This window comes from Pezoporus occidentalis, unplaced genomic scaffold (assembly GCF_034315485.1).
Source record: "Pezoporus occidentalis ecotype Australia unplaced genomic scaffold, CSIRO_AGI_Poc_V1 ctg131, whole genome shotgun sequence".
Lineage (NCBI taxonomy): Eukaryota > Metazoa > Chordata > Aves > Psittaciformes > Psittacidae > Pezoporus > Pezoporus occidentalis.
This window is the reverse complement of record NW_026913115.1, coordinates 2,093,570-2,105,137: the sequence shown is the minus strand read 5'-3', so window position 1 is coordinate 2,105,137 and position 11,568 is coordinate 2,093,570. Positions and strand designations below refer to the sequence as shown.

At 38.9% G+C, this 11,568-nt stretch overlaps 1 protein-coding gene across 1 annotated transcript in view; it reads left to right on the top strand.

Annotated features, from left to right (window-relative positions):
- The first annotated feature begins 550 nt into the window (after positions 1 to 550).
- The window catches only part of INSC (INSC spindle orientation adaptor protein), a 103,852-nt gene continuing 92,834 nt past the window's right edge, over positions 551 to 11,568 (top strand). Inside the window, exons 1-2 of the mRNA XM_062608919.1 lie at positions 551 to 608; positions 6,917 to 7,010. Coding sequence (XP_062464903.1) covers positions 551 to 608; positions 6,917 to 7,010 — 152 coding nt within the window. The remainder of the gene's footprint in view (positions 609 to 6,916; positions 7,011 to 11,568) is intronic.

Genomic DNA, 11,568 nt, shown 5'->3' with positions numbered 1-11,568 from the left:
CTTTTCACTTGAGTTTATTTATGGGCAATCAACACAAACCTCTGATCCATAACACAGGTGCTGGCAGAAGTATGATGGAGCTTCCAATCTGTCCTCAGCAGCCACTGTTTTCAGGGAGACCTGCGAGGCTGAGGTGATGCCGGCAGTTGTTTCCTCACAGTTCTCCTCAGGGTGGCTGCGGCCTCCTTTCAGCCCCCCTCGCGGAGGCTTCAGACCCCTCCTGGGCTCAGCCCCAAGGCTGCTGCCCTGTTAGTGCAGTTTTGGCTGGGCTTACCTCAGGGCTGTCTGGAACCAGTTCCAACCGGTGGCAGCAGCTGGGGGTTCCCTCACATGTGGTGCGCAGGCCCTCAGAGCCACACCTGTGAGGTAACGGACCTGCAGCTGGTGTGTGCCCTGCTGCTGTCTTGTATCTAGTTGGTGCGGAGAAAAATAAACAAAACCTAATACACAGTAGAGAGGGGAGGGACTTGTTTTTTGGTCTGACAGCTGCTGAGTGTCTCGAAGAGGAAAACCCTTGTACCACGTAGGGGTTGTTGATGCAGGTGCCGCCATGGCTGAGAGCAATCATATTGAGGAGAGCCAGTACGCAAATCAAACAGCTAAAGCCTGTCTGTTTCTCTTCAGAAACACCTCTGGAACCAAGAGGTCGTGACCAGGAACAGGGATGCCCCTACTGTGAGCATTTGAATTGAGATTTATGTTGGTGCAGGCGACGTTAAATTTGCTGCTTGGTTTATTTTAAGAAGGGAGAGGGAAAGCACTATGCAGCCTGTCAGAAACCAAGGGAAGTGTAAATACAGGGAACTGTACTTCTCAGCGTTTCAGGGTAGCAAGCTGCGTTAATGCTGCTCTGAGCACCAATAAACATTTTTATATGGTGATTATTCTGTATCACATAAAAGATAAAATATAGCTCTGGAGTGCACCAACTTGCCACCTATTATTCAGTTCCTGAACCTCAAAAGCAAATTCTTTTCCAGTGAAACTGCCTCTAAAATGCTAATTGCTAGAAATGTGGCCACTAATCAGTTAGCTTCCATAATACTGCCATCTATTTAAATTGGTGTGCCACCTCCAGAAGGGGAGATTTTAAAGACTTTCATTGATAAGATTTTTGTTTTTAAAAAAGATGTCAACTAAGTGTTGAGTCCAGTGGCTTTTTGACAAAAATAATTTTAAGGGGGAAGGGGAGAAAGATTAAAATCTGTAATGCCCTTCTCTATTACCTGCTTAAATATTTTCATACTGTAGTTTGTGATAATGTAAATGCTATCTTTCCAGAAATTTTATACCTAAATGGGAAAGCTTGCTAGAGATACATTGTAAGAAAACCCATGCCTTAGCAAAAGCACTACCTGTAATGCATGTGATGACATTCCTGATCTGTGTCATGGAGAAAACTGGATTACCTGGGTAACAGGGTCTATGCTTCCTGTCCCAGTTCAATTAGATCTTCTGCTTGCATTGCAGATATTCTACTTAGTGTGTTTGCATATGATCCACTTGCTAAAACAAAGAAATTGAATGAGCTATCCAATATCCTTTGCTTTAAAAGCAGTGTTTTGCATTGTGGTTATTATAAATTAAAAATTGTATACATTCAAGGAGAATGTTCTGAAGGCTCCAAAACCATAAAGTAAATGAAGGAATCAAACTCTGTATGCATATGAATAGGACTGGCTTCAGCTATCTTTCTTATTTTTTTTATATTTTTTTCCTCCCCTCTTCCCACCCAGTATTTGCAGTTAGAAATGTTGCACTTGTTCTGTCTTAATATTTACAAAGTAATGTTTTTTATCTCTATGTCTCAGGATGATCTATTTGAACTGAGACAGGTTTTTATTTGCTTCTCTTCCTTCTCCCCTGTATGTTTCTAAGATATAGCTGTGTACAGCACGGCAAAGATGAGAAAAAAAGAATACCAAAGTAGTACAGACTTCAGTTTGCATGAATGTATATTTTAAAATGGCATGTGTATTTATATTATGTAATATAGTACAGACACACATATATATATTTATATATATGTATATTTTCAAGGCCAGGTTGTATGAGTTTTAAGCAACCCGGTCTAGTGGAACATGTTCCTGCCTATGGCAGGGGGTTGGAACTAGATGATTTTTAAGGTCCCTTCCAAACCAAACCATTTTGTCATTCTGTGATATATAAAAAGGGATATTGTCAAAGATAGACTTGTTTAAAATGAGCTCCTCTCACTTCAGAAAATAGAGAGAAAAAATAGGAAGAAATATGCATTAAAAATAAAACCCTGTATAAGTGAAAATGGATTCAGCTTGCAATTGAAGTGTAAGGCATAAACTACTCAGCAGTGCTTCCTTTAGATTATTGGTTCTGCAACAGCAGCTACCAAAAATGAATTATGCAGGTAGTGCCTGTTCCCACCTCTTTCTCATCTAGTTTTAATTTTGCATTCTAGGAGTGTGGTACATACATCTGTGTATGTGATCCCATGCTAGTACAACCCATTTAAATGCATCATTTTAAGAACTCTTCATTATTTCTTACTCCTGGTTTTATATCTGCTTAGGTTTGTGACACCCATCTTAATTCTGAGTTGGCTTTTACTACTGTAATTAATTCATGCCTATATAAGCCTGTTATAATGCGAAACAGCAGTGGGATCTTGAGTCCTGAAATGGTTAGTGTGAAAAACTTCTGATGGACCAGATGTGTTGCTGAAGGACAGAGTGTATGTATTTACTTTCTGACCTGTCACATAAAAGCTGTCAGAATTTTGCTCTTAATTTGATTTGTAATATTCCATTAACAGTTATTCTGTGTACCAGGAGGATAATAACTAACAATTCCCAGACTCCCAGAATTATAAAATAAGGACAGGCACTGTTTGGCTGAACAGAGATTGTCCTGTGCTACAGACAGGAGCTGTTCATATTAATCAGGTGATATCTAGTCTGAAATGACTTTTAGCTAATGACTTCTTATTCTCAGGTTAACCATATTATTTATAGGTAACATGTTCTTCTCATTCTGGTGATTATTAATTATCAAAGGCTATCCAATCTAAACTTCCCCTGTTTAAGTTTGAACCCGTTACCCCTTGTCCTATCACTACAGCCCCTAATGAAGAGTCCCTCTCCAGCATCCCTATAGGCCCCCTTCAGATACTGAAAGGCTGCTATGAGGTCTCCACGCAGCCTTCTCTTCTCCAGGCTGAACAGCCCCAACTTTCTCAGCCTGCCTTCATACGGGAGGTGCTCCAGTCCCCTGATCATCCTCGTGGCCCTCCTCTGGACTTATTCCAACAGTTCCATGTCCTTTTTATGTTGAGGACACCAGAACTGCACACAATACTCCAAGTGAGGTCTCACAAGAGCAGAGTAGAGGGGCAGGATCACCTCCTTTGACCTGCTGGTCACACTCCTTTTGATGCAGCCCAGGATACGGTTGGCTTTCTGGGCTGTGAGCTCACACTGCCTGCTCATGTTCATTTTCTCATCGACCAACACTCCCCAGTCCTTCTCCACAGGGCTGCTCTGAATCTCTTCTTTGCCCAACCTGTAGCTGTGTAGCTGTGCCTGGGATTGCCTTGAATATCTCTAATTCCACATACACACACTGGTTGTCTATGAAAAGAGTTAAACCGATTATAAGTCATTATCTATAATTGCAGTACAAGTCTATGTGCAAAAATTTATGTAAAATTCTATGTAAGATATTAAAAAAACCCCTTATAATAGTCCAAGAGTGACTTTTTTCAGCTTAAGTGTCACTAAGGCTTGTACCAAAATGACCAATATTGTGAACTACAAGTAGCATTATTTTTTTGTACAAGTTTACCTAGACAGCATCTCTGATCAGCTGTGTACCTTGATCAGTGGCTACTGAAGCCAGAGGAAATAACCATGAACTTCTCCTGGACAACTTTGCTGACATCGGCTATTAGTATGTATACACTTCATAAATGTGAGTGCATGTATAAACGTGTGTAGCATATAACAAAGAGTATATATAAGTTTTTATGCAATTAAGTCCGAGGAGCATCTTTCAAATGGTCATTAGGAGCAAGGTGTCTGACTTCAGGCACTGTTTCAGATCTGTGGCTCTGCTTGCAGTCACGCTGTTTCCACCATCTGTGAGGAAGCAGCTACTGGAAAAGGTTAAGACATGTCTCAATCTTGTAACCTTGAGCGCATACAACCTGTTCTGGTTTGGGTTTTTTGTTTGTTTGTTTGTTTTTGTGGAAGACAAAATATTTGATACTCTGAAAGCTTTTTTGTTTGGTTTGAGGTGGTGCTTAGGAAATAACCTAAATAGTCAGTTATATTAGGAGACCTTCCTTTTAGGAATGTTTAGAACTCAACGCTGTGTTGTGACCTTTAATAAAATAAAAAGCAAAGTTAAGTAAACAGAAGGGTTCATCAGTCCTGTCAGGATCTTTACTAGGAAATACAGTTGCCTTTTTCTTACTGGGAAAGGTGAATGAGAACACTGAAAACTGAACACTGTCTGCACACTTGAGCACCATGATTTCCCAGCATATGCAGGAGCCATTCTGAACATGACCAGAAGCTTGTTACCAGATCAGCCACTGGGTCTCCAACCTCCTTTGTAGTCACGGGTTTAGGTGGGCTAGTGTGGAACTTTTCTGTCTCTTGGCAGACTTCCAGGTGCTTGGGAAGAGCATTTCATCATGTTGTCAACAGTAACCATGGGCTTAAATATTTGGGTTAATATCTAATTGTGGTGTAAGCTGTTTGGTTAAGATACTGGTGCAGCATTTTGTTATTGTTCCTGGAGCGTAAGTGACTCTAAGTAGGAGTTGATCTTGTTTTAAAGGCTCTTGGCCATAATATAAATGTGTGTTTTGTGGGAAGGCAGTGTATAAAAAACTGCATTTTTGTCAGGTTTCTAATTTATGGGGAACAATGACATGCAATAATATAATTAATGTCTGTGTACATTGTCATTGGTCACAAGTAATGGAGTACAAGCAGATGTTTTGATTTGTATGAATAGAAGTTGTTAGTAAACTGAGCTAATAGTGAAGTAGCTTGTGCTTGCCAGAGGGAAAATGTTGATTTTGTGTTGGTAGCATAAAAAGGTAAATCCTGTGCCTGATGCTGAGCAGAAAAAGATAGCTAGTGTCAATGAAGTTTGTACTTCTGCAGGCTGAAAGACTGTTTTCTCAGTCCTTTACACACTAGGATGTAAGAGAGGAAACTTCATCTTGGAGGTTAAGATTTTATGCAGATGTGTTTATCTTTGATTAATGGTATCTTCTCCAACAGTGGTAATCATGATAATTATTGGAAGTAGCCCATCTTAAGCGTTTTTTATAAAGACAAAAAAAATCTAATAGTAAAAATAAATGAAGATAGCCTGTTTATTCCAGTTGTTAATGAAATCTCCACATCATATGATAATGTTTTCAAAAAAACATCAAAACAGTAAGTTTGCTTTTCAGATCTTGATGTGTCATGGGAGCAGAAGGATACATCCTAATACCTTCGTACTTGGGCATATGAATTTTCAGGCAAAATCTATCAAATATCTGCCATCTTGTTAAATCAGAGAATTCAGTAGCACACCACCTTTCTTATCTAAACAGATTCTTCTCACAGATTTCAATATACTGCTTCACAAGATGCATGGACTAAGATGATTCAGGGTAACACCACTGCAGAAGTAAGCAGGTGTCAGTGGACAGAGCATGTGAATACGTAACTTTGGTTGTAATACTTTAATGTACTCAGGACAGTTTGTGAGATCGGGGCAGGGAGAAAGGACAAGAACATACATTAACAAAGAGATCAGTTTGCTGGGAGAGACACTGAGGACCAGCTTGTGTAAATTAGGAACAATTTAGGGTGGCAAATATCTTAAATGTTGGCTGACTCAGCTTGCAGAATGTAGACAATAACCAAATGACAGAATTTCAGTAGTGGCTACATCAAAAAATTCTGCCTTGCTGGTGACACAAACAGCATCAATTTCCTGTGTAAAGTATTTTCTTCAAGAGTGGGAGCCACTGATCTTGGGTTTTTCTCTGGATCTGCGAAAACAGAATTTTTCCCACTCTTCCTGTCTCTTTCTCCAAATTCATTCATTCATCTCTTAGTTCTTCTTGAGTCATGGATTAATCTTTTTCCTTCAAATATATTCTATTATTACATTAGTTTCCCTCTGGCCAGGTAGGTGAGTGGGAATGACTTCACCTTTCTCAGTAGAATAAATCCTCCCTGGCTTGTGTTGAGAATATACATTGACCTATAGTAAGTAAGGCCCTAATGTAAGACAGACAAATTAAAAGTAGAGGGAGAGAGATGGCACTTTTTATGTGTGTGTGTGAAAATGAGGAGCTTCTTCCTCCTTTCTTGCCTCTTTCTCCGACAATAGTGTTTGGATGTGTCTCTTAGTTACCAGGTAGAAAGGAAAAACATGGAGGAGAGATGTATAGAGCTTTTCAAACTGATAGAAAAAACCAAACTTGTTTAACATGGAAGGACCCCATACTTCAGTGACTTAGACATCAAGGGCCTTTCTCTAAATGTAGTACTAAATGATCCTGAATTCACATGAGCATACACTTGCTTTCTCTTGCAGTCTTTATCACAATAACCTGAAGAATTACAATCATGCTAATAGTCCAAGTTAATTCAAAATAAATGATGCTAAATAATAACTTAGAAATGTTCAGCCCAGATGGCTATGATCTGTGCAGTAGTCCAGGAAGTTCAGGAATATGTGGACCCTGTGTTGCTTATGTTCTTAATGGCCTTTGTTATCTGTTGGAATTGTGTGGTAGCCTGAGGGAGAGGCTTTTGAATTGTTTATAATGAGCTCCACAGATCAGTAGGAGAATGCCATGCCACCCTGGACTGAAGAGGCCTGAGTTTCCCTATGTTTACTAAACAAGTGTTTGCTTTCTTTCTAGATTCCAGCCTATGGAGAAGTGCATGTAAGAACAGGATAAATATGGCATTTAAGGCTGAGGACCACTTAGATTCCCTTCCATTACCAGTTCAGCGGTAAGTGGTGCACTCTGTCATCCAGGCTGGAGTGCTTAAATGTCTCTAAGGCTGCAGCTGCACTTTCCTTTGAGGATCCAAATATGCTTAAACCCTCACTTTTAATGTGGAAATCTGAAATGCATTTCTCTAGGCATTTGCAAATTTGCATACCTGAAGTCTGGTAAATTGTGACAGTGAATATGCAGCCATCATTTTAAATGGATATGTTTGCAGTAGAGATGTGGTTCTATTTACTGGATCAGTTCTCTGTCATGATGGAAATCACTGGAACTTACTGTACTCTGTGAAAACTGCTGAACACTATAAATAAAAATTTCTTTAACCTGGATGACTTTCTTCAGGTTCAGGTATACAATATGGTATGTGATATGATGTTTATAGTATAATCTCTCCGGTCTCTGGTGCCCTGGTGGGACCAGAGACATTGTTGATTCTACTAATCAACTGTTTTTAAAAATCTGGCTGTTGGTTGGCATCTAGTAGCTGTATCTGCATAGTATATTTTCACTTTAGCAAAATGGACATTCCATGAAAAGAAAAAAATAATTCAATAACCTTTTGCATTCTCATAGAACTACAGACTTCATGTGTGGAACAACTGGTTTTGTGTTGCGTTGTTTTTTTTGGTTGGGCTTTTTTTTTTCAATTTATTTTATTTTTGCTTGCTTATGGGTTGTTTGTTTTGTTTGTTTTTGTTTTTTTTTTTTTTTTTTTTTTTTTTTTTTTTTTTTTTTTTTTTGGGGGGGGGTGTATAGCTACTGAATGCAGAAATAAAAAGGATTTAAATTTCAGTCTTTCTTCTAGTCTTTTCCCAGGTCAGGTTGTAACATTTTATTGTAATTAACTGGCTGCTGACATGCAGTCTCAAAATGAGATGCTTTTCTTCATCAGGTATTTTATATTTCTCCACCTTTTCCTACCCAAGTCTTCTAGCAGATACTTTGGTAATGCCATTAAGCTCACAGTCAAAGTAAGACTGCATGAGTGTATTGCCTTCTGGAAGAAATGCTATGTGGAGGAACATAGTTTTGGGATCCCAGGTGCCAAGGTACTGTTCATTAGGATCTAGCTATAACTGTAACTGGTACTGTTCATTAAATTCTAGCCAAAACTTGCTTTGGAAATAAGTGAGTCCTAGAAGTCCTGAACAGCCAAGCATGGAGTGGACTAGAATAAACAGTAATGAGGTGTTCTATTATACTTATGAGTTTAATTTTTGTTCATGGGATGGAGCTATGGAATATTACTTCAGATGCACATAATAGAGAAGAAAGACTAATGACTTTACCGTGGAAATGCTCAGGCTAATCCAATAGTCAGATAAAGTGCCAGACATCCAGGTTAATTGCTTGCTTCTACTGGGTTCCAGAAGCTGAATCCTGGGTAAAAAGTCAAAGAAACTGTTAAAGCCAACTGCTATACCAAGAATATAGGTTGGCAAAAGGGCCAGTGAAGTCTCTTACTGTAGCAGAAAACTAGCTGCAAACAGAACTAAAGGCAGTAGGTCCTGTCAATGATAAGGGTTGATGGTGGCAAGTTTTGTGTGCCAATACAAAAAATGGGGAAGTCAGCTGCAGACTGGAAATGCGCAGTAGTATGCAGCTCTTAAAGTTAGCAGCACAGAACTGAAAGCACTGTATTATGTAAGCTAGAGATTTCTGGAAAAGAAAACTGCCTTCAGGTCAGTTCTCCTACATTCAGGGAAGCAGAACTCTGCCATACTACGTGAACAAAACCATTTCACCTTACATCCACTCTGCACTATGATGTATCTTAGCACAAGAAGTGATCTGGAGAAGTGCCATGTAGTAAGCACTATATTCTGGCAAACAGGTTGGCTCATCAGGGCAATTCTGTATGGTAAAATTTAAAAATAAAGAAATACAGTTCCCCACCCCCAAGAAAATATAAACTTCTTATTTTCTCCATGTGTTTTGAAAGAGAATCCTTTTGCCTTTTGATGAGGGTTGTTTCAGAGAAAGCCCATGCAACAGAATGTGCAGACTGAATTTGTCAGTGGTCACGGGTGTGAAGGCACAGGGAAGGCTGGAACTGAAAATGAGGAAATGTGGTTTTACCCTGATTTTTTCAGAAAGGACATAGTGTGGACTAGATCAATAAAATCCAGGAACTGTACGAAATGCTTCTCTTGATTATTCTTTTTAACACTCAACATAATAGCACTTCCAAAGAAATGGGATTTATGTGAGATTAAGTTTCTCTGGATTACATAAAGGTGTGATATGGTTCCTATAGGGAATTTAAAAGGGTTATGTCAAGTTTCAAAATACAAGATGCAGGTATTATATATTTTCATTGATCCTGCAACCAAGCCTAGAATGTATGTCTGTCCCAGAATTACAGTTCATGCTCTTCCTTTTTGTGAGAGGGACTTGAAGGCATGTACTGTTGTGTTCTGTCACAGGGAAAAGTTAACACCAATCCAACTGATTCTAGTCCTGTGCAGCATCACAACCATGTCTTGTTTCATGTTTAGGTTAGATTGTTTCAGAAGTAGACATATCCCCAAAGAATACCTGTCTCCAAATGAAAAGTGTACCATATGTATACAAACTGATTCCAAGTGTTTCCGCAGCAATTCTAGTCAACAGTTATCCTGTCTGTATAAGGAAATTAGAACTGAAGCCTTAAGCCAAATCTCTCTGCTGCATGAGTTGTTGTTTATGCTCTTCTTCATGCCCAGATTTTGTGGGAATTCACAGCTTGTACTGGAGAGCCTCTAGAGTACTGAGTCACTATTCTAGTGGTTTTCTAATGTACTGAGAGACCTAATTTCTCTAATGGGCAACTAGATTGCTATGGATACAGTATTTAAAACTGCACAGTATCTGGTGGAGGCGAAAAGAAATCCAACCAAATTACTGTTATAGGAACTTTATTTTCCTGTTTCAAAGAGTTAAGAACTTACAATCAGTGATAGTTTTGTGTCTCAGGAGAGAAAACACTTGGAAATCAGTTTTCTAAAACAAATTGATCTAGTTACTCTCCAAAAAATGTCAGTAGTCCTGTGTAGAGCGCTTTGCAGGACCATGAAAGATAATGTTGCTGTCAGTGATGGCCAGTTCGCTATAGCATGTGTAGTGTGTATATTTTCCTTAGGTATGCATATATATCCACATTCTGCAGTACAGCTATTTCAGTATAGCTTCTGAAAAATGTTGTGACCCTTTCTTCACATCTTTCTATTGGTATTGTTTTTCCATGTTTCTGGTGAATTTTTCCAGATGTAAAGCCAATGTAGAAGCTGTGTTTCTCTTCTGTCCCTGCCCCTCCTCTTGTATAATAAAAGTTATTTGGCTTTTTTGTTTTCTTTAAGATAAAATTGTAATTTGCACAGTTGATTTTCACTGTAGTCATGGTTTCTTGTACTTTCTAGATTGGATTGTAAACTCAGCATTTGGGGTGCTGAATCTGAAGTTATTCAGCTAAATAAAAAGTGCTCATAACAAAGTGAAACAGGACACAGTTTTTTGCTTCTTGGATTACATGTTAAATTCAGTGTGGCAATTGTGAGAAATACAGTATGATGAGGCATTTTCTAAAGAGGAATAAAGGTTTCTATGGAAATTAAGTAAAAAGTACCACAACTGCCACAATCAAACCCCCCCCCCCCCCCCCCCCCCCCCCCCAGAAAACAAACCAACAACCCAAACCTAAGCAAAAACAAATCAAGCAAGGAAAACCAAGCAACTAAACAAAAAACCAAGCACAAAACCTTACTCTTGATGAAAGAGCTTGAAATTTGGCCTGTATGTCTTGGGAGTACTCTCAGAAATGAAGCGGGCAGGGGGGCAGAGTGAATTTTTCTTCCTGATCGTCAGAAATGCAATGCTGCTGGACTGTTCAATACATTGTCTAGGCATCCTTAGAGCTTCAAAAATCAATGATGATACTGGTGGTTATGATTTCAACTCGCATTAAAAGGGCAGTGCTGATTATTTAAATGTTTGAGAGTTGATTGTTTATGAAAGGTCAATACTTTGAATATGAGGACCAGGAAGATAAACCCAAGAGAGGTGTCTATAGTTCCTTTTCCCTGATTTCAGTGCTATAATTTTGTGGTTTTCTGGTATAAGTTTGCATTATCATTGGGGTATAGATGAGAATTTTTGTCACTCCTTCAGGTGAAGGTAATGAATCAGAGAAAGTAGACAAGCCTTTCAAATCTAGGTACTTGTGGTTAAGTCTTTTGTAACATTTCATCTCTCAGTCTCACTTCCTCAACTGGATACCCCAATGCAGGAAAAGTTTGCCATAAGGGATTTCTGTGGAAGTGGCAAAAATAGTATCCAGGTTTCCTGTCTTCCAGTTCTTAACCAAAAGACAGTCCTTCCTCCTTTTGTCACTTTCTTCCTTTATTTGTTGAACTAAAGATCTGAGTCCTATGAAAGAACAATATGAATGAGGTCATGCCATGAGTATTTATAGCTTTATATTGCTCTTTCAAATGTACTATGTATCTGCAGGCAGGTGTTCTTGTAAATTTTCCAGAGGATCTGCTTAGGTGTCCCATTATATAAATCAAGATCTATGT